Source organism: Vidua chalybeata, chromosome 3 (assembly GCF_026979565.1).
Source record: "Vidua chalybeata isolate OUT-0048 chromosome 3, bVidCha1 merged haplotype, whole genome shotgun sequence".
Taxonomy (NCBI): domain Eukaryota; kingdom Metazoa; phylum Chordata; class Aves; order Passeriformes; family Viduidae; genus Vidua; species Vidua chalybeata.
In genome coordinates this window covers 106,634,773-106,662,367 of record NC_071532.1, presented here as the reverse complement: position 1 = coordinate 106,662,367, position 27,595 = coordinate 106,634,773, and the positions used below count along the sequence as shown (strand labels likewise).

Here is a 27,595-nt window from a genome sequence, read left to right as displayed (position 1 = left end):
ATAACCTCAACTTCCCTGGCCTCTGTAGAGTGACCTTCCACTTCCTTATGTTATTTACCATTTGAAATGTAGCCACAACAGCATCCAGATTGCTAAATGGGAAGGGTTTGTGCCCAAAATCCCAAGCATGATCAGTCATTTCCTCTTTAATGCCTCTACTTGTACCAGGTCAAACTGGTGCCATAGAGCACACAAGCATCATCCAGTGCCTGGGGATGCCCCTGGCCCTGTGTCACTTACTGGCATAGGCATTGTTTTTGTCCTTCCCTTACACAGCTCTCTGTGTATAATATCACACACACACATATCTATATATATCTATGTTTATGTAAATATATATATGAGAGAGCATATGCAAAGTCCATACGCATAAAACTACTCAGCAACTGAGAACACTAGCTAATCATTTATTTATAAGTTAATACTTAAGTGTTTAGACCATAGCATTCAGCACATAATGTGACATTTTTTTACTGTATTGCAACTCCTTATTAGAGAGTGAGGGTGATCTTTCCAAGCTGAATCATAGAAGAATTTAGGTTGGAGGACTTTTCAGGCGGTCATCTGGTTTAATCCATGATCAAAGAAGGGCTAATTTCTACCTTAGATTGGATTTTTTCAGAAGAAACTGCATGGAGAAAACATGTATTATACCAAAACAGGGGCATGCTGATTTAAAAGAAACACATGAGAACAAAATGACTTTTCATGCTCAACTTGAAATTTCCTACTTGAAGCCAAAAAATAGCCTCCTCAAAATAGCCAATTACCTGGTGATGAGAGCATCAACTGGAATGTGAAAACCCTGTTCTGAGCCTTCAGTCCAGCTGAGAAGCTTAACCTTGGACCCTATTCGAGTACATAATTTTCCTTCATACTTTGCAGTTTTTTTACAAAAATCTCTGAACATTTCTAGTTTTTATCCTGCTGCAGAGAAACTTTCAAACCTCTAAAATATTTAGGGAATGTGAAAACACTTTCTGATCCACCTCTCTAGATGAAGACACAATTAAGGCCTCACTCCTTCATGAGAGAATCTCTGCAAAGAGCAGACATCCCTCAGCAGCAGCTACAAGAGTAAACCCACAACTACTGAGTGTATGAAACAGTGGCTGGAATCAGAAATAGAAATTCTTTGCACCTTCAGAACAGAGAGAAACCTCATATACCTGTGAAGACTCAATGGTGGACTTGATAGTGTCAGGTTAATTGTTGGACTTCGTGATTTTAGAGGACTTTTCTAATCCAAATAGTTCTATTATTCTATGTCCATATTATCTATGTAGGTATTTCATCCACAATCACCATAAAAGCATCTGAAAGATACACTGAACACACCAAGGGGTTTCATCTTCACCTATAATTGTCTCCCACCAGAATTTTGTTTCTCCTGTGAGGGAAATTAAATCAAATCTTTAACTTTCCTATACAGTAGAAAACATAACAGAGTATAATAAAACTTTATCCACTTAACAGAATTTATTTTTTCCTTAGGGAAAAACACAGATTCAAGCTAAAAGCACAAAGACACAAACTCTCCAATGAGACAAGTTATACATAATTTATGTTAAACCACTGTCACAGAAAAGAATACTTGTGTCTGGCTGAAGTGGTTGAAAAATTAAATAGGTGATTAAGTTTAGAAAAACAATAATTCTGAAGTCTGTAATGAGAGGGTCCACTGTGAACGTCTCATTTTTTATAGGCACTAACTCAATTTCCTCTTTCAGTTTGGTTATTATTAGCTACATCTCCCAATTAACAAGTATAACTGCTTAACCACACATCCTATGGTCTCATTTAAGGTCATTAGAATATTTATTAAATTCTGCTGACCATTCAAAGTCAGGGCTTGTCATTTGGAAACTTGCCTGGGATTTAAAAAGAGAGAATATTACATTGAGCACAGTAAACACTGGGATGGACGGACAACCACACCTTTGCTAAAGATCAGTCCAGCAGCCATGAGACAATCAACAGCAACTTGCTCCAGTTCCTAAAGGGGCTACAAGAGAGCTGGAGAGGGACTTTTCACAAGGACATGTAGTGAAAGGACAAGGGGGAATGGCCTTAAGCTGGAGGAAGGCAGGTTTATGTTGGATTTTAGGAAAAAATTATTTACTATGAGGGTAGTGAGGGACTGGAACTGAGAAGCTGTGGCTGCCCCATCCCTAGAAGTGCTCAAGGCCAGGCTGGATAGGGCTGTGAGCAACCTGAGATAGCAGATGTCCCTGACCATAGCAAGTGAGTTGGAACAAGATGGTCTTTAAAGTCCTTTCCAACCCAAACTGTTCTGATTCCATGATCCTATGAACAACAAAACACTGCCTCTCACACTCACAGCTCTGTCCCTCATAGCCGCCCTGGGAAGTCATGTTCAGGGCTTGTGGGGAAAGCTGCCTGATGGAAAGCTCAAGAAATCAGGTTGGGGAGGTGAACCCAAGTGCAGATTCCTTGGGAACAAGGGGAGCTCGTGGGTGATGTGCTCCTGGCACACTGCAGCATGAAGTAAAAGGGTTGTGCCACCTGACACAGATGTCACCTCACAGTCACTGAATTCTGCCCCAGGAAACACCTCCTGGACCTGCCAGTTCCCAAGGCTCTGGTTGAGTCCACACTGGCTAGGGTTGCTGTTGCCTGGGCACAGAGAGAAGACACTGCTTTCTTAAAAGAAATGGAAAAAAGAAAGCATGAAATGCACAGTAGTACTTCAGTGTCCCAGAAGGGAGACTTAAGCTTGACCACTGGAAAACAGGGAGCCTCAGTGTTTCTGGGCAACCTGATAGAAATCTGCATAAACAGATAGGAAGTGATGCAATGGAGGACACAAGTCCCTGGAAGTATTTTGTACTTCATAGCATTGTCACCTCCATTTTAGCCAGGATGAGCTCAAGTCAGACACTCACGGCTCCCAGGCACTCGATGACAGTAAGGATTGATATTAAAAAAATAGAGAGCTAAGCATCATCCATATATTTACTGGTACTTCCCATGATAGCCTTACATAAATATTGAAAAGAAGTGAGGCAGCGTAAGTGACATAAGAGAGCTGGGACTGGGAACAAAAATGTATTTTTCTCTCTCACTCTCCCAAGCAGAACTGGCCTCCTACAGATCACTCACAATCTGGTCCTAAGCCTGCTCTAACTGTTACAGTCTGGATATAATTCAGGCCAAATGCAAACATTTGTATTCGTGGGTTTCATGTTTCACCCTGAAAAATTAAACACGCTTAAATGGCCTTGGAAAGGTGGCAGTGATATTCAGCAAATGGCTTACTCCACTCTAATCCCCCATGCAGTCATTTGTAGGGCAACAGAGATTTACCATGATTAAGATATTTGCTAAGGATAATATCCCTTTTATTACTGCCTGGTTTCAGAGACACTGGTTTAAATATAACTCTGTAGAGAGAACCCAAGGAGGGAACAGCTGCAGGCTTTTCTAGACACGTTTTTGAAGGTCATTATATGACACATTTGTAACTTAGCTCGGACAATTACAGGAAAACAATTATAACTGTTTCTAATAGAAAAATGGTCCCTCTCAAACAGTGAAGTCAATAAGAAGACCTTTAGTAATTATTGGATGTGTACAATAATATTAACCTGTATGACCATTAGCAATTACATTTATCCAGTATCTTAAGAACATTTTCACTTATGGCTCACAAGAGTTTTCTGAATTATCTCGATTTGGAAGCTCAAAACTAAATGTCAATTGCCTGAATCTCCATGAGACCTTAGACATAAAAGCTCCTAAAGATATTTTGCTTCTAACAAAACGATGAAATGTATCAATGCCAGACGTTCACCTTGCCTAAAATGATTTTTGAACAGAACTTGAGGATTAAATTATGAAATTTGCTAATTGAAGTATTCATACTTCACTTAATCAGTGCATAATAGCTGACCCTATTTCCCAGATCAAAGAGCTGGAAATACACATAAAGAGAAATCTGTTTTCTTCACAAAATCCTAAAGGATTTAAATCTTAGAATTGAGGATCTGAGCAAAGAAAGGGAATTTGTAGGAAACAGAGATGCTTTTTCCCCAATTCTTTATGGGGTCAGGATTGTTTCCCATAAAAGATTTTCTTATACAGGTTATAACTGTTAAATTAACATGACTGCACCCAAGATGTCACTTCAGAACCAAACTGGATACCATCTCAGCCAGAAATTTCTCTTTTACCCAATTTTTGCCTCGCTCACTTTCATCCCAGCTTTGTTATATGTTCCGCTTCATGCCACTCAAAACAAAGAACATTTTTTGTCTTGAAACTCATAACTCTTCATTATATCCACCCTTTCCACCATCACCTAATTCCCTTTAGCTAACAAATAGCTATATTTAACTACTGGATGGTGGTTTGTGCTGGTCTGTGAAAAAGGGCATAGGGAGAACTCTCTTCCAGCCACTCTCTCCTCCAGTAATAGTGGGCACACCTCCAGTGCTTCGTGTCACTCTTCCCTCCTCCAGCTCCCACTGCAGCTGTCAGGCATGGGTTGATTGTAAAGTGGAACAGCTGAGATGCACAAGTGGAATACACAACCTTTTAGCCACCAGTTAAAATTCAACAAACTTTTATTATGGACACTGAAAACCATCCCCAAATAATAAAGATGGTGATAATGCACGTGGTGAGATTTTGGTGATTTCAGCACGTCTATGCAGAATACCTGCATTGCAAAGCCGCCACAGCAATTTTTTGTGTCAGCCTAAAGAGAGAAGCCAAAGTGAGGGTTAACCATGGAAATTGGAACTTCTTACTGTGGATGTAGTCATTCCAGACCATAATTCACTGAGTCACTGAGGACAGAATGCACCTCTGGAGAATGCCTGGGCCAATCCCCATATTCAGACCACAGTCAACTAGAGCAGCAGGTGGCTGAGGGCCTTATCCATTCAAGCTTTTAACATCTGCAAGGATTGAAATTTTACAACTTCCTCGGGCAAGTTGTTCTAGCAATCCTGTTAGTCATGTGAGAGATGAGTATAGTGAGAACCTGTTTCCATCTCTTCTATGGGAACTGGGAAAATGAGTTTCCAAGACAGAAAACCTATTAAAAACTAGGACAGACATCTCTAAGCAGCATCCTTGTATAAGAGCTATGAACAGCTGATCTTGGAGATATCCATCCAGTACCCTTCCTAGTAACCTGTGACCCCTGTTTTTATATTTTCTTTTTCTCCACAATCAGCTAATTTCCAGGAACTTCTGTAAAATATAGAGAACACTTTTAGGGTTAAGTAGAACTAAGTCCATCCCAAAATTAAAATAAGGGAGTGCATCTCAAAACAGTGAGAGCAAAGGTGCCTTGGACAGCATTCACTGCTACTATACCCTGCGGAGAAGAAGACAATTGTATTAAAGAGTATTTTCCAGTCAATGCACTACTTCAAAGCTTTTCCCCATATTTCTATTCCTATGTTATATATTTACTTATTTTTCATTTGAAGACAGCATTTATTATTCCAGTATTTTATCCTCTATTGTGCTTTGAAAGATATAAGCAGGTTCTGGCCTTCAAGACCCTGAATGTAAATCATAGATTCATATATTCCTAAAATGGTTTGGCTTGGAAGGGACCTTAAAGATCATCCCATTCCAACTCCCTGACATGGGCAGGGACACCTTCCACTATCTCCACTTGCTCACAGCCCCATCCAACGTGGCCTTGAACACTTCCAGGAATGGGGCAGCCACAGCTTCTCTGGGTAACCTGTGCCAGTGTCTCGACACACTCAGTGTGAAGGATTTCCTCCTAATATCCAATCTGAGTCTGCCCTCCTTTAAAGAGTAGATTTAGATTAAATATGTGGTTTAAAGCCATTCCCCCTCATCCTATCAGGGACAAATCATCAAAGGTTAGAAGTTTCTCCCAATGACAAAAGCCTACTATTTAGACCAGTTCACATTACTATGGCTCCTTTCTTTTCTGTTTTCTTCTAATTTTACTTATGACATACACTTCATATCCTGAGTTCCAGAGCTTCCTCCTATTCCATGTGATCCTGCTACTAATGAGAACTTTCTGTTCATATCAGGATTTGAATGAACCCATATCAATCCAGTCAGCATTCCCTTAGGTAGGGTTGGGTGGAGAAAACCTTTCCAGGACAATAAAGGTCTCCAGAGTCCTCGAGTAGAGCCCTTGCTATCACTCCCCCACAAGCATTTTACTGTGGGCTACCTGGTGACTCCCTCATTCCAAAGGACTCTAAAAAGGATTTTACCTTTAATTCAGAGAATCAAAAAAAAAAAAAATTGTCACAAATTCATACATTTGCATGGAAATATCTTTTAACATTATTTCAGTTCAATTTTCCCTTGAGAAAATTTTTGTGAAGATGGTCTCATTTAATTTTTAAGAACTGAAGTTTGCCACCCTCAGCAACCTGGCATGCACCACTTACTTCTACAGGAGATAATCTGAAACTATGAAAGATACAATTTGGATGACAGTCCAGAATTATATTAAACAGGCAGCCTGCCAACTTCAAAAGTACCCTGAAAACTCAAGAGTGCCAAGTTTTGGAGGCCTGAAACCCTTTCAACAAGTAAGAAGATTGTTCTTTGCAAACGACCTTGTCAGATTCCTTTAAAATTGCACTCCTGATGCACCTATCCAATTTGCAGTGTTTAAAAGGCACCTCTCCCCACTGTCACTTTCATTAGTCTGAAATAGTTGTCCTTTTATATTCTGTTGTGAAAAGGCTGGCAGTGCTGCAAATTAACTGCTACATTTAATTTCCAAAGTAGCGTTCAGATGCACCTATTGCACTTTCCTGTTGGACAAAGAGAGGTATATGGTTATCTAACGAGAAAAAAAAAAAAAAAGGAAAAAATCAAAATATGTGCACTAGACTATGAGATAGGAGTTAAAAACAACATCTGAGACTCCAGGACAAATTTAATTCACTTCCCATTTCTTCCATTACTGAAATTTGGCTGATTTTCTGAAGCAGCTATGGCTTACTGGTGCTCTGCTGCCTAAGCCTCTGCCTCACCATTTGTTAGTCCTGCTTCCAAAGACCTGCTGGCTAAGCTCAGTGAAATTTGACAGAAACATCGAGATGACAAATGTAGTGAAGTCTCTGTACATTTTTTAAGAACTGGTAGCCAATTTCAGAAGAAAGCCAAACCAGTGCCAAAGCTGGTTGTAATCATTGCACTGTCCCACCAGTCAAGCAGAATGGATTTATGACCTGTAAACCAGCCAACTAATAAACTGTAAACTGTAAACTTGGCCAGCTATCATGGACTGAAATCAGGACTAGCTACACTGTAGGAGGCAATATGGGAAGCATAGCCAAAATTTTGTACTCCAGTGAAAAGATGAGAAAGATGCACTGAGGACAAGTAGCTTAAAGATGTATAAGGGAAAAGACTTCATTAGCACCACTGCTCACAGCAGTTTTGTTCTGCTCTTCCAGTGGTTGTATAAATGTGGAGTAATGCTGCTAAAGTTATTATTAAAATAGCTGAAAGGGAGAATTTAGTCTTATATCATTAAAACAGTCTTCTCCAGATGTTAAAATAATGGTGATAATAATTCTGACACAGGAACATTAAAAGGATACTTGATTGATATTTTTACATATAACCCACTGGGTTGCCTAGAGTATACAGTATGGGAAAATGAGGTCTACTAGATTAAAAGCTAGTTCACGACTGTCCTAAATAATTAAATGCACAGTATTCCCTCAACGGCCTTGCCTAAGAAGAAAAAAAAAATGTAGCTGGGAGAAATCTAGTAATCAAATTTCCAAAATTCATCATGGATGCTTTAGAAGTCCCAGTTCACAGACACATGAATAGGTGATAAACTCCAGTGCCTTTGAAGTAGTCAGAAAAATCAGTTTGCAAGTTAAAAGAGCTTGATACACCATTAGTATGATAAAACACTGAAAATATCAGGAGATACCTGTTTTAAAAAATGTGTAGTTAATTTGCAAACCAAGTGTAGGACAGATATTGAAAAAATAATGAGGAAATGCACAGTAATGGAAGGAGTTTATTACCATGACAATACCCCAGAGAAGATTTACTCTTCTTTGCCTTTTTTCTTTTGCTTTTTTTTTTTTTTTTGCCTTTTTTTTTTCCCTAAAAGGTATTTATTTGAGGAGAACATTTGGTCTATATTTTCAGTCTTGAATAAGTCCATATATAGAACCTCCTGCAGAAGTGCTATATAAATTTATTTATCTGTTCTGTGAGTCCTACACTCACAGTTTAATCTGTGGAGTAATACAACAGATCCAAATTCCACAGAAGTTAATCTTTGCAGCATCTCAGTTTGCTTTTAAGAATATGGTTTCTGGGACACACTTTTCCTCTCAATTCTTCACCAGTACACCAGAAAATCTTGAAATCTGTTGTTCAGAGCTTGCAAACCTCTACCATAGTAGTACTGTGTTGGGATTTAGACTTATGTGCTCCATTTTTCACAACTTGCTTTCCCTGTGTTTCTGTTAATCTCTCCAAGGACACTCCTGGATCTTCTGAGAAGACTCCCTGATCACTTTGCCTCTGCCAGCAGCCAAAGCCATTTATGACATCTGCAGGACCAGCCACCACACAGCCTCTGCCCTCAGCACAGAAAGGCACCACAGGTGCCACACTGCCCAAGGATGGGCTGGATCTCCTCAAAGGAGGAACATAGGGAGCTCCTCCTGGCACTGCTGTTGATTCACCCATCCCAGCACTGGAAGTCTAACTCTTCCTTTTCCTTCACTTAAAATTTATGGTTTAAAAAAGGGTATTGCTATCCCTGGTTTGTTGGGAGCTTTTTCCCGACTCACAGAAAACTTAAATGACAATGGACAAAGAGGATCTGTAGAAATCACAGCTTTAGCATTTATACAATTTAGGCAGATTTCAGAATTTCTTTTTTAGTGGTTCACATCTGGACACTGGAGACCTGATCCAGCAAAGGGAGTCCTTATGTCTACGTAGTAGGAAACACCATGGTTTTCATTGCCTCCTTATTATGTCAATGAGGGCTGACTAATTATGTTTGAAAGAAAAATGGGAATTTTTTAACTCTCCAAGGTCCAGCAGCAGTTTCATTCTCTGCAGGAGCAGGAAATTATGATTATAATTAAAATACTGTAATATAATTGCATTAGTGATAATATCATATTTCCATTTATTATATTAGTCAATATATTGTATTAATATTGCAGTCATATTTATAATTAAACCAACAATAATCTCTGCATTTGCTGACACTGGAATCACATATTCCTGTTAACCCTCCTCCTGGCAGTCGAGTGATTAATGTGCTACAGAGATAGGGCTATTTGACAGCTCCTGAAAATCTCTGTGCATCAACAGCTTAAAACAATATTAATCATTAGCATTAGCATTTCTCTGCCCCAATTGTGGGCTGATAGATCTGTCCTCTGTTATTTACAATGTTCCTTTATTTACACTTTTTCATCACCACAGCGGTTGCTGCCTGAGGTTTTATTGCCCTTATAAATTTCCACTCCCTGCATCACCTTAACAGTTTTGAACTAATACAGATAAGCAAGAGAGAGATGGTGAATGCAGGAGGCAAAAGGCTCGTTCTGTTGCCTCAGTGGCTGGGCCAGGGGGATGTGCCCATTAAACATCCCCGACTCCATCACGCTGCTTTGGGAAGCCTGGCCCACCAAAAAGCAATGCAGCAAACAATACCATGAACTTCTCTTGCCACCAATAAACCTGTCTGATGAAGGAGATTAATGCTTTTCTGAAAGGGTTGATGACCACTGAATTACCAATCTATCCCAGCACTAAAATCAATCACCAGCATTAAAGCGACCAGGAATACATTTAGGTCCTTTTTTGCTCGCATCTTAAACTTCCACAAAACCTCTGTACTTTCTATAGCCCTCTGCTCTTGCTCACAGTGTTTTACAAATTCTGTCTAGTGAATGCAAGCCTTGAGGATGTGTGATGAGATGTGGCTTTTCAGGCCATGTTCACTGAATTTCACAGAAAAGATTCAATCCTCAGCCAAGCAAAGCCAACAGCAAAGCCCACAGAAGATTCAATACTGAAGGAATGGGCTGTAAGAAAATTAAAGGTTGAACAAGAGGCACTCACTGCAAGCCTAGGTGGTCCTTACAAAATGTCCTTTCTATACTTTTTAGCCAATTTAGCTGAAATCTGATGAGCTGACCTGACCATTTCAACAAAAGACATGAAATCAAAACATGGAGCAGGACTCTTCACTGTTCTTTGATAGCTGGAATAGCTCTGGCAACACTAATGGCATTCTGCTGTTTGCTCTGGCAAAAAAAATTGCACAACTTTAACATAAGGTAGACACTCCTGGGACACACAATGGCTGTCACTGTATGATATAGAGCATAAATTTGAAGATGACACTTTTATCAGAAGGTGATCTAAATGTGATTAATTCCTAATTGTTTTTTAAATTAATTTGCTGTCTAGTTAAAGCTGCCTAGGGCTGCTAAGAAAAATAAAGTTATCTGAGTAAGATTTTGGTAAGGACTTTAGGTCATCCCCATGTTTGAAAAACAGTCATTGACTTTCCACAAGAAATAACTGGGCTTGTTACATTTTTTCTTATATTTTTTTCAAATCTATGGTGAAGAGAATGAAAGTCTGTTGTCCTCAAAACATGTGTCCGATTCTCAGCCCAAAGGTTTTTCAATAAATGCAAGCTACAGGTTCAAAACCAGGACAAAGTGACCTCCCCCATCCCCTTTCCTCCTCCTAACGCCTTGCAAACTTTTGGCACTTCACCCTTTGCCAGGAAACGTTTCCTTCCCAGATACATTTCTCAGAGCCTTGATGTTCCTTTCCCAAATAAGTTTTTATATTGTTACAGAGAGATTTGAGCTGAAATTGGAGCCTAGGTCACAATCCAGGCTTTCTGAAACTTCAAAGGCTTCAGGCTTACGTTAGTGAATAGAAGGTAGAGCAGCAAAGTTTGGGTTTACACTTTGTTACATCACTGGGATGATTAGTACAGAGGAGCTTCATATTCACCATCCTTCAATTGTCACATCCAGCTGCTTCACTCAGCACTTTAAAATGAAATAAAAATTAAAATATTTATTAAAAAAAAAAAAACATTGGATGTAGATTTTCCCTCCCAGAGTCCTTGAAGTCATAAGTTAAAGTAGTAACTGCCCAAGAGAAAAGTGGGAAAATATCACTGTAGCATTTTATGGGAAGCTGCAGCTTTAGGCTCTTCAGAGCTGAGAAGGAATCAGTTCATCCAGTGTAGCAATGGCAAAGGAAGACATGGAAGAAAGGCACAATGTGGGGGTCTCATGGAGTAAGTCAAATAAATAAGGTAGGAGCCCTCTCCTTTCTCGACAGCACTGCCTGAAATGGCCACTCAGACAACACATCTCATCCTAAGTATTCCCTCTGCAGAGCAGGGCAAACATTTTTGTCTCCATTTTGTTCAGGAGCATTGACATTTTTGAAACAGCAAAGCCAGAAAAAAAACCAAACAACCAAAAAGCCACAACAGGCAAAGAGCTGCTGTGCAGGGGCAAATGGATCCCTGCTGGTGCAATAGCCCAGAGCAGAGACCAAACCAAATAAAATCAGCTGCAGTGGTATTGCTGGGATGCAGAGAGCTGAAGTTATTTCTTCAGCATGACTTGGGCAGCCCCACAGATCCTGTTCCCAGCCAGGATTAGATCACACAGAAAGATCCCCTCCAGAAAGTCTGGCACACGGAGCAAATATTTCCTAGCTTACAATAACACACAATCTTACACGGTTCTCTGTCTCTGAAGTGAGGGGGATGAACAAACACTGAATTGTTTGAATAATATTGGTGAATCCAGATTTCAGTTAGAGGGAATTCATGTTAGACCAATTAAATAGTATGTCAATTCCCTCTAATTATCTGTTCCTGCAGCCCACCCGGTAATTACACTTAATGGGTCTAAATCAAATCAGCATGTTACCTGGGAAATAATTGGATTTATGTGCAATTTTTTAATGATCCTGAAAGGTACCCTGGAGATTTACATCCCCTGTGTGTTCAGGGTTTGATCCTAGGCTTCAATGTGCTTTGGATGTGGATCTCAGGATACATTTGCCCTAATAAATTGAATGCACCCCGCCACAGAGGCCCACTGGTGTGGGGACCACCATTCTCATCAATATTTTTAGCTTCTAAAGCAAGGTGCCCATACCCAGACTTCCCACTGGAAACCATCTCTGGCCAGTGCTAAATGCCAAACTACATCTACACTAGGAGAGAACAATTCCAGGTTTCAGTGCTGCAGCAGCACATCCCCACCTTGAGCTGCAGGGAGCCTGCAGGGGCTCTGCTGAGCCTGTGGACAGCAGGAGGATTTGCAGAGGCACCTCCAAAGGAAGAAGCACAAGCTGTGCTCTGCTGAGACCTGTACTGTGCCTTTGACCATCCCCCCAAAGGGTGGTGCACATTAGAAACTAAGGCACACATGGTATAGAGAAATAAAATAAACCATAGAATCCTTGAGGTTGGAAGAGACCAAGATCATCAAGTCCAAACTTTGATCAAACACCACCACATCAACTCAAAATAAAATCTAAGCTTCTCTACACTGATGAACCTTGGCCCTCAAGGGACCTTGGCCCTCAAGAAATTTGGTAGTTTTAAGTAAATCTCCCTTGCCCCAAACTGAGACAGAACACAGTATTTTATTGATAATTTCTGATCTCCATAAACATCCTAAACTTTAAAATTAAAAGTACACACATATAGTGCATTTATTTATTTACAGGCACAGAGAATTCGCAGGAGCACCAAACTCCTGACACTTAAAAGTAGTTCTGTGCACATATCTGAGCCCTCTACTTGCAAGATGAGTGTCCATTAGATCCCAGATCCATCTATTGAATCAGAGAAGACCATGAATAGCACAAAACTTCCCAAAAACCACATAAGCAAATTCATTTCTCACTGCTTCTAGTTAAGCATGCACTTCTCTGAACTATCTATTTTAATTTCTACAGGAGGTGAGCTGCAGCACCTCTGCACAAGTCTTCTCTGCTTCCAGCAAGAGCAGTCTCTGAGGGATAAGTACAGGAGATATCCCCTCATTGCCTGCTCCCCAGAGCCCCACCATCTGAAAAATCTTTGTCTTTCAGTTTCAGCTTGATTTACTGTCCTCCATCTCCTTGAAATTCTGTCCATGAGAAACCAAAATAGCACCTTGCCTTGTGCATGAACCCCACACAGCAAACGAGCATCGGAACCACTCGATTTCAAACACAGGGGAATGTCAGGGAGACAAAACTGCAGTGACAGTGGCTCGAGGGGATGACTGCACCATCTCTTAATTCCTCAGCAAAGGTACAAGCAAATGCCACTAACTTCAGTTTTGCTTTCTTTCAAGGAAGTCTTTCTCTTTGGATAACTACCTCTGTTCAGAGGCCTTTTGAGCTTTTAGCATGACTCTGACAATGGAAGAGTTTGTGTGTCCTTATTTTATATTAAAGATGTCCTGTCCAAACTCTGCAGGCTGCTTCCCAAAGTGCCTCTAACACCTGTATACAAGAAAATGCACACTCATTTTAACTAGGTAGGTGTTTAACCAAAACTTCTGTGACAGGATCATAACAGTCTCCCTCAATAAGCAACAAAAACAAAGAGATATGCCTATCAATTCAAGACAATTCAGACCTTAAATAGCTTCTTATCAAAGTATTTCTGTTATGTCTGCTGTTAAGAAAGACAAATTCAGAAACAGAACTCAAAAAAATTGTATTTGTCTTTTGATAAAGTTATGAATCAAATCCTGTGTCAGGCAGTGAGCTCTTCACAAGGACTCTGATTACAGCTCTGTGTGTTCACACTTTCTGGAACAGCTCAACACTTTATAGAACCTCAGTCTTGGGGTTCAGCTCTGAAGCATATATTTACTTACAGCTCATAAACAATATTCAAATAGTCAATAACGCAAAAAAACCACCAAAATTTCTTATGGTCCTGTATTTCACATTTTATGAATGCATCATTACTCAGTGCCCTCATTAGCCTTCTCCCTAGAGAAAGGTGGAAAGGCTTATTGAACTCACAACAGCACTATATACTGTTTGTGAGACTCAAAATTAACATTTTGAATCACCAGGGAAAACCTGACTATGACCTGGTATCTCTGGGCTAATTCTCACATATTTCAAACATTGTTATCAATCTAGTGGCTTCTGATTAAAAGTTTGCCCAATCACTAGGAAACAATTTCTGTCAGATTACCCTGTTTCACTCTGCAAAATTTGAGCTGCCTGAAAAATGTCTTGAGGAAATGTTTTCGAGCAGCTTCCCCTGCTCTCTTTCAGGAAAATCACCTACTCTGCACTCTGACAAACTCCTTCTTTTCTACTATATCTGTAAATTAGCAAAGAATGCCAAGCCATAAATATTAATGCACAGATGGGTCCTGAAGTACCTTCAGAAGTTCAGCACAGGCCTCAATAGTCAGATTTTTCAAGTGAGCTTTGATACAAACCCTGCAGGTTCAGGAGGACTTGTCAGAACACCTGCTAATCATTCCTCTCAAAGAGATGCATTTCTCACCCAACAAGGGATGTTACAATTGCCCACGAAAATCCCACAACAAATGCAGGTGCTTCATTACCTACTTCTGATTTGAATTCTTCACAGATCTGGCCAGACCCTTTCACTTCATTAGCACAGGTCTCTGCCTGCTGGGGCAAAAAGTCTTCTTCTGTACTGCTGCTGGCAGTCTGAATGTTTCTGCTTTTGTTTTAAACCTTTTCTGAAGTCAGATCTGTTTTTCTTTCCTGTGAAAACTTTCCCTTCTTTTCTTGTTTATTCCCCAAAAATACTGCTGATGTGATGCTGGGGCCATGTTAGTAATGTTATCTAAAAACCTTGAGGCTGGTCTGAAATGCTATGTCCAGACTAATTACCACGTCCAGTTAATTCATAGAATCATAAAGGTTGTAAAAGTTCTCTAAGATCACCAAGTCACCCAGCACTGCCAGGTCCACTGCTAAACCATGTCCCTAAGCACCACATCTACACACTTTTGAATACTTCCAACCACAGAGATTCCACCACTTCCCTTGGAAGGGTGGATCAAGGCAGCTTGTTCCAATGCTTGACCATCCTTTCAGTAAAGAGATTTTTCCAGTTTTTAGATCCTACCTAAGCCTCCCCTGGTGCATCCCGAGGCCATTTTCTCTTGTCATATCATTTATTACTTGGAGGAAGAGACTGACCCCCACCTTGGTACAACCTCCTCTCAGGTGGTTGTAGAGTGATAAGGTCCTCCCTGAGCCTCCTTTTTCCAGGCTAAACACCCCAGCTCCTTTAGATGCTCCTCATCAGACTTGTGCTCAAATAGAAACAGGTCCTATTCTCCAGCTGACATCAGTGGGCACAGTTTGTCCACATCAAAAATGACCCATCTCCAAAATAATGTATCTGCTTCCAAAGCCCTGATGAAGAATGGTGTCTAGGCTGTGCTAACTCCCCTGCTGGGGCCAGGAATTGGCCAAGAGGGTGTTGGCTGTCCTGAGCCAAAGCTGCTCTGGGCTCACTCCTCCACAGCACGCATGACTGCGCCCCCAGTATCCAGCCCCATTTAATTTAAACACAGCTAATGAGATCATGAAAAACACAGGGTAACATTTCCCAGCCTGATCTGGGAGCAATTAAAAGCTGGATTCTGGCATGGTGTGGGCAGGTGAGGTTCCAGTCACACCACCACCACCAGGGCCTGCCTGAGGCACCCAGCTCAGGAAGACTTTGCCCAGGCAAGGAGCTTCCCCTGCCCTGGAGGGGCCGGCAGAGAGGGGACAAGTCCCTCTACCCACCAGGACAGGAGGCAGGAGGGCGGCTGCAGGTGGGATCAGGAGGAGCCCACCCACCAGTGACAGCATGAGCTGAACACTGGCAAAGGCTGGCACTGGCACCTGCAGAACCAGCCTGAGCTTGGGCTGCTGGCAAGCAGGAAGGAGGCAGAGCAGGAGCATCCCAGCAGGGCAGCAAGTGAGGGGGAAAGGGGAAACCAACAGAGCAAACAGATTTGATAGAGAAATACTTACTTGGCCTGCACTTGTACCACACGAGGAGGTACTTGCCGGTTCCGGGGCAGGGATCCATCCCAAACAGCCGGCTGTTGACGAGGAACTGGCAGCTCCGCCTGTCCTGGCACTCATCCAGCATCTTCTGCAGCCAGGGATAGGCACAAGAAACAGAGAAACAAAAGCACTTCAGTGTCCCCGCTAAAGGGAACATCAAACAGACACAAACTGCAGAAAGGGAAGGCCATCCTTGCCTCCACAACCAGCCCCAGCAAGAGGCAGGTGATGGTGCCCAACACAGCGGGTACCACTGCTCCTTGCACTCAGTGCTCCTTGCACTGTTTTAAGAGCAGGTTTTCACCCCCTTCCATGGGTGCAAAAGGAAGGATTTGTACTGAGATGGTTACAGAGATTTTGAGACACTGGCATGCCATTTAATCATAATATAAGACAGTACAATCCCAGGAAAAGCAGCTTTGAGGACATGGATCCACCTTGACAGTTAAAAGCAAAGACTCGAACTCTGCCACCACCAATCTGCTTTAGATTTCTCTGGAGAAACACAATTTCAAGACAGCTCTTGTCTCAGTTATATAAAAGCTGGTCTAAATGTATATATATAAATTGCTGGTATTCCAATAATTAGTAGTTGTGGTGGGAACACTTATGCAGCCAACTTAGTCAGTTTTTATAGGGTTCATTCCTCTTCCCCCATGATTATTACATTCTTTTAGCTAAACTCAGGAAGGGGCTGTGAATCAGGAGGTTCTCCCACTACTGGCATTTTGGGTCCCACCCCCTTTTCTACTTTTCCTCTAGCACTTGCTCCCCACTCCCCCATTCATAACACTCACCAAAACTCCATCTCAGAATCCACAGGGGCAAGACATTCTGTCTCCTGCTAGAAAATAGCTTCATTAAGGAAGATTAATGATTTATTTTAACCCTGTGATCCTCTAAAGCAGTGGTGGGGGAGAGAATATTATTGAGTGGGGCAGTAATTAAGTTTTAAATTCAGCTGGATGGCTAGGGTGGTATTTATGTACTCCTGTAGAGCCCCTAAAGCACTAAAATTACCATAATGTTTGCCTGACACACATGAACCTGTCAGAGCATTTTGAGACCACAGAGCGAGGTAATCCACCAGCCTCGTTAAGTCCCTGTGATGCAGAGCTGTGAATTCTGGCCCCAAAACAATTAATTTTCTCTTGCAAGGAGGCACTGGAAAATCCTTCCTCAGAAATTCCCCTAGGCTCCCCTGGTCTCTTTTGTCTTCTCTCTGTTCACTTTTCTTACACCCACCTCGATATTTGGGCTTTCCCACAAGCTTCTCCCTGTGCTATTAACATAAAGGCTGTTCCTGCTCTACCATGTGCCACCCAAACCAATTTCCTCTCTGCTTCAGTGATTACTTTCTATTTTTGAGTTCTCCCTGAATGTAATATATAGAATCTTTAGCATTATAACTCTGAATGTCACGCTTTGAACAACAGCTGTTCCAGTTTCAAGTGCAATTTGAAGCTGCCTCATTTGCAGTTGCTCATAACTTCCTAAAGCTTTCACCTTTTGGGCTGACACATGCAAGAATTCATGCCTGCCTCAAGTCTGACCTTTATTTTAAAGTTCAAACCAAAACTATCCAGGCCTTTTCTAGCAGGCAGAGAACATATGCTGTTGTTTTCCACTTACAAAAGTAATAAAATGCAGGCATTTTGTTTAAAAATACAGGATTTAGGATGGAAAGGCTGAGAGGTGAACACTGAAGAAGGTGCCTGGGAGCATTAGCCCCAACTTGACCATCACATTAAAATTCAGAGAAACAGCATGTTCTTTCCTCTAGGCTCATAAGAGTTGGCTGCTCACTCAGCATATGAAATTTAATTTAATGCAAAATCCAGTGAGTTGCAAAGGAATTTAAGTGAGGATCCAGCACAGATATCTCTTTTCATCTCAAAAAGCAAAGAACTACTGAGACAATTCTGGAGGGCTACACGTATGGAGAGAAATTCTCTCCAAATCATTGTGCACCTGAAAGGATTTTCTGGTACTGGACAGCCATCTTACACACATCTAGAACTAAGAATATTGAGCAAAGGAAAAGAAGCAGGACTCCAAATGTTTCCTTTCCCTCTAGGAAACTTTCTCCTCTCAAAGGCAGCAGACTTGGGTTTTGATCTACAAACCTGTTCACAGCAGACAGGCCAACAAGAAAACAACTTTGAAAACCTCAGCTATCTCAGCAGCACTTGTTCATCTGTCCTCAGGCTCAGCATCAGGAACAAAGACAACAATTCACTGACCTCAGAGAACCATGGACACAGGCAGCCTTCAGGTAGTGCCACTTTGTCTTGGCTCTGCTCTAATTTTTGGCAGCTCTTGCTTATTCCTTGTATTCCACGTAAGGGAAACCTCCTGAGTTTACTTCCTGTGGTATGCAAAGGGTGGAAGAGGGCAGCAAAAAACAAAGCCTTAGGGAGAAATTTGTAACTAAATTAAGGAGCAAAAGTCATCCCTGCCAATATGAGAGCACAGAAAAAAAGTGAAGTGTTCTTGGGTCTCAATATGCCATTTATTAATTTGTTGCAGTGTTTAGCTACAGTTCCAATTTAATTTGACAATAGCCATGACTCTGAAAAGTTTCATGGGGGGAAAGAAATCAATATTTCCTTTTCATTCACGTAAGTCTATTTTACTTCCCCCAAAGGGCAACATTTTTCCTGAAAATATTTTTTAAATCATTAAGATTTCTGATTTCCAGTACACTGTTTGAGTAATGTCTTATATGAAATATATCCATAAAGAGTAAAATAAAAAAATATATATGTTCAATCCTCAGTGAAATACATCAGTAAAAAATGCAAGGAAAATAGCTGTAATTGACAGTGCATTTTCTTGATTAAAAAAAAAAGTTGTTACACCAATCTTAATATTAACTTAAAAACTTGCACATATAACTTTTACCTATCCTTGTATGCACAGAAATTTTCTTTCCCACTGCTTTCATGTGCTATGTACCAGCATCTTCCTAAACACTGTGCAGAACATGTATGACCAGATGATCCCCCAGAGGTACAGTTCCCTGCAGGTCCAGAAATTCTGCTGTTTACCAGAAGCCAAGACCTTGGCTTTCTGGCCTTACTTTCAAAAACCATACATCTAGGCAGTATCAGAGCTCTGGCAGATGTCAGATGTTTTTTCTGAAGTATTTGCAGATGATCAGGTAGACTGACCAGGAAAGCTGGGAGTACACTTGGTAGTGAGGGAATGTCTTGAGCTCACATGGTTATTGCTCAATGGATGGAAAAATGTAGGTAATTCATTCTCTGTTTTCCTTGTTGTTCTGGTTGTCCCTGTCAGCTGAAAAGGTGGGAAAACACAAGCACAAAACCAACCAGAAAGAGGCCCACAAACAATCTGGACTTGCACAGGAATAGCAATAGGCCCACAGAACTGTCCCTAACTGGGAAGTACAATCAGCTCCTTATGTCTCCAAGTCTGGTGGATCCCTGACTAAAGCCAAATAAAGTCACCTCGGTTTAGATTATATTATAACAATCACTCCAACTGAGGAAGGTGGAGGAGGAATTCAGGAATTCCTGTCTGGCATGAAAGGGGAGGGAAGATACATTAATTGCACTGTGCCATTTTATAATTGAGCTAGAGTGGTAAATCAGGCCTGAGGAATGACAGCCAGTGCTCAGGAGGGAAGCTGTGGCTGTTTAAACCCATTCCATTCCCTGGTTCATGACTGAGCTAAGAAGCTGCAAGATCTAGAGGAGATAAGAGAGCAAGAAAAGTGAACTCAAGTAAAACAAACACTAATCTAACCCCTGTGATTTATGTCCTGGATTAATCTCCGTGAGGTGACCTCAGTCTTAAAGCAAGGGCAGCCTCAAGCTCAAAATCATGTCTTTCTAGTAGCCACTGCAGATGAAACACATTTCTCGTGCTCATTTTGTTGTGCTCATTAGCTAAGTAATTGCTTGTGCTCATTAGATAACAACCTTTTAAATGAGGAGCTGGATGCAAGCTCTGCAAGGAGGCCGTGCCCAGCCATTCCCTAGGGTACGCTCGTTTTTAGTCTGTCTCTTCAAATCATTCTTCAAGAAGTGCTTCCCCTGCACGCTTAAAATAAACCACAACTGAGCTTAACACCCAAGGCAATTAAACTTATCTCAGTTCTTGGTCCCTCAAAGCAGTTCATAGATTCAACATGCTTAGGGTGAAACTTTGGACCCATAGAAGCCAATGGTGAAACTCAAAGGGAACGAGGACTTTGCCACGGGGCTGCTCCCTGTACAGGCTCCATCTTCAAACGACCATAAGGATGACTGCAGGGCATGTCAGTCATGCATGAAATTACACAGAGGAGCCCTACTAAATAATTGCCCAAATTGTGTATTGCTGGGGAGAGTAACTCACAGAGCAAGCTGCATGAATGTATCGGAGCCACATGCAGCCATATGAAGATGCACATAGATATGTATTAAGAACTTTATGCAAGAAGATACCAGAAATTTTAAGTATTTTTAGGTCAAATTCAGTCCAGGCATGGCCATTATGGTGGAGTTACACCAACACTTATATTGGTGCACACTCAGACTTTTTACAATGGGAAGAAGCAAACACAACAAACAATGTAGCATGAACTCTCCCTACAGCACAGTGCATTCATAATGGCTTCATGTCACATGTCATTTGAATTTTGATACTCTTTTATCTACTCTTGAATACTGGTAATACATTAAAACATGCTATAAACTTAGTGTTTTCAAGTTGAAAACTTATTTACAGGTCCTGTTTCTGAGCACTGAACAGTCATCTCCATTCATGCAAATTACTGAAGTCCATGGAGGAAGAATATTTTCCAAGAATCAGCAACAGGGAAGCACAGACTGCATGAGGAAGTGAAATCCATGGTGATGAGGTGCAGGTGACCTGCCTATGGCTTCATCAAGCCACCTTCCCAGCCTGCTCCACTAGAAACTAGTTCAGCTTTGCCCAAATTACTGCATTCCATCTGTGCATCACTTAAAGAAGAGATCAAAGGCCCTGAATCCTGATCTATAGCAGGTTTTAGTGCTCTACTACCTCTTAGCACTCTCCCAGGGACTTTGCTGTGCTCACAGCAGAGTCAGCAGAAGGGAACAATGCCCACATGTTTGGTGATTCACAAAAACATACCAGACTGTGAAATAAAGAACTGAAAATTAGGCATGCATTCCCTGTCACCAACTCTGCTGTGGGAGTAGTAAATGCCAGCAGGACGGTAGAGCAGACAGCATTGGGCTGGGATGCTAAAACACCAGCAGGATTCCCCAGTGCTCCTCTGTCAGGGCCTTGAAAGAGCCCAGAAACAGCAATTCACAAAGAGCAGCAACATGTTCACCAAATAGGACCTGATAAAAGCTGCATTACAAATATCACCTAATTAACATTACCTACATTTCCTAACAGTAGGAAACTTAATCTGTATGCAGGGTCAACTTCAAAGGGAGAGGAGGTTTAAGCTGAAGAAAAACAAAAGGATGCATAACCAAAAGTCATGGGATTAAAGAAAGGGAAAGCTTAAAACACAAAGTGGAAAAAAAATCCCTGGGAGCAAACCATTACACTGTCAAGCAGGGTCTTAATGGCAATGATGGAAGCCCCATGACTTGGAAAGTTTAAATTTAGAGTAAACAAAGCATTAGGAGGCTTACACCCCAGGGAGCAGTCCTGCCTCATCAGGGAGACAGGCTGCACTGGCCACCTCTGCCTCCAGTGCCTCTTCTCCTGCAGGACATAATCACTCTGCTCTGATGAGCTGCTTCAGTCAAGCCAAAGATTTCACAGACACAGCAATTTAGAAATTGTCTGTGACCTCTGCATCCAGCAGTTCTACTTGCAAATAATTAGCTGGAGGAGCCACTTGCCAGAGAGTTCTATTTCAGTTTAGGCAAGATACATGAATGAAGCAGCACTGGTTCTGTGATTTTTAACAGCAACTTTGGCAGTGCAGAAAACTCTTCTGGACCCTGAGCTCACTGCTCACCATCCCCTGCAAAGTAATTAATATGGTCTGAAAAAGAGTTGCCCACACTTCTCTTTAGTTCACTGATATTTTTGAGACTGAAACTTTCCTTGTTCAAACTGCCTAGAAACTGTGGAGTTCTAATATTCAATATAACAATGGGTTCTCCTCCCAGTAGTACTGATGACCATTATTTTTCCTTTCTACCAATTTCTTCCTTGCTTCCCCCTGACCATCATCATCTTCTAGATGTTCAGAGTCATGAGAAAGGGCCCTTTTTCATTCCTGTTGAGGCCACTTAGGGCTGTGACATCAGTGGGACCATGCAACATCTGGTGACTGGACATGTCAGGAGCCATTGTCCTTTCCTGCCCAAAAAGCTGGAGCAGTTGGGAATGTTTCCTTTTATTTGGTATTTTACCTTTAATCCAGAATAACTGGGGTAAACAAAATCCACTTTAGAAACAGCAACACCAGCCCCACCAGCCCTCTCATTTTGTGATGAACAGCTGGCCTGTTTGAGAGCCATTTCTGGAAAGTTTATCTCATCTTTCCACCAGCAAAGAGGTAGCTCCTTTTTGCTTCTTTTTTTTTTTTTTCTTTTTTTTTTCTTTTTTTTTTTTTTTTTTTTGTTTCACAGAAACCTTCCTGGTGGATGAAAATGAAAAAAAAAATAAAAGGGGAAGGAAGAAGAGTTCAAGGAATCCTGGGGTCAGCATGTAAGGAATCTGTTCCCTTTTGTAGGGCTGCTGAAGCAACAGCAGGAGATGGTGGCAGCAAAGGTGTCCAGTCTCTTGCCCAAAGGACAAAAGGAAATACCACATCAGCAGCACTAGTGATTCTTGTCACCAAGGACTGGTTGTCTGGGAGAGTGTTGAAAGAGGCCCAGGGCACAGGCCATGCCCACAGACCCTCCCCAGATTAGCTAATCTCTCTAAGGAAAGTTGGGATTCAGCTCCAGAGCACCTTCTAAGCACAGCTCCTCTTGGGGAAACGAGTGACACGGTAAAATATTGCTCCTGGAAGAGCATCTATCTGCTGATTTCTATGCCTGTGCAAAATGAAGAGAGAAGTTAGCCCTCAATGTCTTTGATAAATATCAGGGGGCAGAACACAAATTAAGTGGCTATCCAGGGTTTTCTGTTTTCCTTACAAATAAGCTGTGGTTTTATTTTCTGCCAATTTACCAAAATGAGAAAATTGCAGGTAATCAGCTGTAAAGTGTAATATAGTTTTCTGGTAATAAGAAATAATTTTAGCCAACCATTATACATTCTTCCATACAGACCTAGAGTGTTTCATTGCTGAAAACAAGTGGCATCAGAAATACTGATCCAGACTTCAGCCTTCCAGTACATAAAGGGGGCCTACAAGAGGCTTACAAGAAGGGTGTGCAGTCTTACAGCAAAGGGGAAAGGTCTTGAGGTGAAGAAGGGTAAATTTAGATTAGATAATAAGGAATAATAGATTAGATAATAAGGATAACTTTAGATTAGATAATAGGAAGAAATTCTTTACTCAGAGCGTGGTGAGGCACTGGAACAGACTGCCCAGTTCTGGCTGTCCCATCCCTGGAAGTGTTCAAGGCCAGATTGGATGGGGCTTTGGGCAACCTGATCTAATGGAAGGTGTCCCTTCACATGGCAGGGGGTTGGAACAAGATGATCTTTAAGGTCCCTTCCAAGTCAGACCATTCTATGAATCTGTGATGATTCTATGAATGTCCAAATTCTTTGTGCATTTGGAAAGTTGTCACTGAATCTGACATTACAGTGTTAGAATAGCAGAAATGTGTAGTCTGGGGTCACTGCCCTAATGTCTCATACACACTCTCCTAGGTGGTCTGCAAACAAAACAAGTGACTACAGCAAGGAATCCTGGCAGCCAGTAACATGAAGCTGAGTTAGTAGTGGTTCTCTCAGTGTAATCAACTCCTTCTTTTCCCTTTTTAACACAGAAACAATGTCTGAACTGGACATTTACAGTGGAGAGAGATTGTAAATGGGAGTTTACATGCACAGCTAGTGTTTGCAGGGCACAGTTAATAAATGCTCCTCACACTCCCTCCAGACCACTCTCCAGAGAAGGTGAAAATTTATACAGTCATGGGTTTGATTAGACACAGTGATTTTATATACTTAGTTATGAAGGGTTTGGTTTGGCTGACTTTTTCAATTACTGACAACCAGAATATACACACAATTGGTCCAGCCTGTAGCAGCCATATATCTGAGTTGCAAAACCACAAAAATACACACAATTTCCTTGTCTACAGCTTTCCAATTTTCCTACACACATGCATTTCCTACCAGTGAGCTGCAGGCAGCTTGCCATTCAGCTTGTGGAGTTCCTGGCTTACCCCTCAGAGATGCCTCACCCCCTCCAGAACTGAGAGAGTAGATGAGATTCATCTCTGGCATTTGGACTCATCCTACCCTGGGCAACCACAATGCATGGAGGGATCAAAGCCACATCTGGGGGCACCTAGGAGGCTGTGAGTCTCCTCCAAAAAGACTCAGGAACCTGCCAAAGGTGTCCCAAGAAATTTGTGGCAGAAGAGAGAATGTCAGCTGCTTTCCCAGCACATCTGCATCCCCAGGAATGGGTTAATAATAGTGTTTTGGTCTCAGTCATGTAAGAAATGTACTGCACAAGGGATCTGCTGCAGGACTACCTACAGGGAACACAATTCTCACTCTGATAAACAGGGACTGGGAATTACAAGTCAATAAGTAATTGAAGTATTGAAGGCAAAGCTAACGGGGAACAGGTCTGAGGACATAAAAAGCTAAGAGAGGCAGGTAAGGATTTCTTTTCAATCCCTCCTACACATAAAACCATGAAATGGAAACCCTAGGGTAATATCTTCCCTCTTCTCAAGTTCTTCCAGATGCCTTAAGTGGGCCATTCACCCACAAGGGTTGAGGTGATGCTCATAGCTACCAATCACCTTGGCAAAGGAAATGTTGCAAGTAAATTTTTCAGTAAATCAATAAAAGAAGGGAAGGCTAGACTCTGCCAAAGCGTTCTCTCTGTGTTCTCCCACTCTAAACAACACAATTGCTTCTCATCTGTTTCATTATGAACTTTTGTTAAATCTGGGAAAACCTGCCACTGATAAGGACCACGTCCTCCCATACTACAGCTCAGTCCTTTGCTGTGCAGTGGGAGTGTCATGAGGGCAACTTCAAATCTGTCAGCTTAAGGGTTACACTGCAGCCAAACACCAACCTTGTGCAAATTACTGAGAACTTACCACTGGCATTTGGAAGCCAAGGTACTCACATCAACTTTTAAAAAAATGCTGTTAAATGTCTCTTAAAAACCCTGGATGCAAGAGCGAGAAATGATGTGGAAAACTCTGGCCTTTAGCCAAATTATAAAAGAAATTACTCACTAACCCCGTAGGTTCATTAATTTAGTCTGCTATAAATTTTTATTATGAGTTATTATTGATTCTAAGCCATAAACACACTGGATGACTGACAGCTTTGCCCAAAAGTTTTCACAGTCCCAAATCCGGCACTTGGGAAAACTTGTGCTTACTTCAATACCCAGGAGCAGACCTTATTCATCTCAACAACATCAGCCAACTCATGTTTCTAATTTTAGTTGTTCCTACTGACAGTTGAATAACACTGGCACCTTCCAAATAAGCCTTTGATTTGCTGACATCACATGTGCTCTTGGGATGATACACAGAGACAACTTTCCCTACACAAATGGTCTGATTAACTACTGGGGGATGTTGCAAGTTTAAGTGATGTATGACCACTTACAGTGGCCTAAGAGCCAAATGAGTCACAAGAAGTAAAGCCAAGGATTCTCTTTGGGTTTCAATTACCAAAGTAAAAGCCTCTTGAAACAGGATCTAAAGCAAAAAGAATGCTACAGCAATTTCTGAATATGTTGGAAAAGCCAATAATTGGGAAGGAAAACTATAAAAATAATGTTCTTCAAACCCAGTCAAACATAATGCAGTCCTGAAGTGTAATTCTCCTTCAACCACATTCCTGAACTGTTACTCACTAGAGTTGCAGGAAAACTAAGAAACTCACTATCAAAATCTAATTCAGTCCTGTCTAAACTACAAGGATGAATTATCCACTAAGCTGCGTGAGATGTCAGAGCTCCTGTGCTGGGTAGCCCTGCTTAAGGCAAGTCTGTGCACCACCAACACTGAGAGCTGCTGCCTGGCCAGGGAAAGGTGAAGTTCAAAATTAAGAAATGCATTTTAACAATACCTGAAGAGAAGTGCCAACTGAACAGGCAACATCTTCTTTAATTAAAGTTGCATAGGAGTGGGGATAGCGAGAAGGACACAGCTGATGACTTGGTACAATTCGGCCGTAAAAAGAAGACTGGATGCTGATGGTGGTTCTGTGGGGACATCTCAGGGACACATATTCTCCATCACAGGCATGGTCAGTGTAATTCTTTAGTACCTGTGATATGTAACCTGCAAAAACCATGACAAAAACCATCATTAGGGAAAAGTAGTTAACATTTAGGTGGTTTACATCAGTGCAGCCAACAAACACACAATAACAAGCAATGAGGGATGCAGATTTTATTACTCATCTCACAAAGGTGCAAAGGAGAGACACAATGACAGGGAGATTAGGGACATTTGGTGATTTGACTTTCAGCCATGTTTCATATCCTTAGTGCAAGCAACATTTGGATGCTCTAAACTCTTAGTCGGATCATGCAACTTATTTACATCAGCATATCTGTCAAGTTTGCAGGAAATGCAGCTGAGCCAGACTCATCACTTAGACTCAATCTAGATGCCACATGCAGTTTTTGGCCCCCCAGTACAGGATAGATTTCAATAAACTGGAGTGAGTACAGAAAAGTACTTTTCCACCAAAGAAGCTGGAAACTGGAGTGCTTTCCCTGTAAGAAGTGGGAAGCCTGGAGAAGAGACATCTTTGGGGGAAAATAACAGCAGCCTGCCAGTATCTACTAGGAGGTTATGAAAGAGATGGAGACAGGCTCTTCACAGTAGGAGAATGAGAAATAACAGGCACAATAAGAAACAGGAGAGTTTTAGACCAGATATATGGAGCAGCTCCTTCAGAGAGCAGTCAAGCAGTGGCAAGTGGCAAGTCAAGCAGTCAAGCAGCTTGCCCAGAGAAGCTGTGCCGCCTACATTATTGGAAGTTTTCAAGACGTTACTGGATAAAGCCCTGGGCCACCTGATCTGACATTCCAGAGCAGTAGGTTAGACTAGAGAACAGAAGTCCCTTCCCCTACCTCACTTTTCCTATAAACTAATGGTCATGGGCAAAAAGGCCCAAATGCAGAGTCACTAAGGGGAAGGTTGGGGTACAATTGGTTGTATGAGGTCCTATTCCATCCTGGCACACCAGTCACATCTTTGATCTCCTTTCACATTATACCATTTTAATTCTTCTGGCTATACCTTCTGTTCTAGGCCTTTGACACTTCCTCGGAGCTTTGCTTTCCCTCTCATTTTGAACAGACACAATATTTTTAGAAGGAAAACACTGCACAGAACCAAATCTCTCCTTGTTTCTTAGAGGATTATGT

General features: G+C 41.5%; 1 protein-coding gene across 2 annotated transcripts in view; it reads right to left on the bottom strand.

The window, feature by feature from the left end:
- Positions 1–27,595, bottom strand: part of EVA1A (eva-1 homolog A, regulator of programmed cell death) — a 201,737-nt gene that overhangs the window by 119,196 nt on the left and 54,946 nt on the right. The window contains exons 2-3 of one of the 2 annotated variants that reach the window (XM_053939778.1): positions 26,284–26,498; positions 16,048–16,171 (exon numbers count right to left, since the gene is read on the bottom strand). In XM_053939778.1, the coding sequence (XP_053795753.1) occupies positions 16,048–16,171; positions 26,284–26,498 (339 nt within the window). Of the gene's footprint in view, positions 1–16,047; positions 16,172–26,283; positions 26,499–27,595 lie in introns of those variants that run through there. The other variant, XM_053939779.1, reaches the window with a different exon arrangement.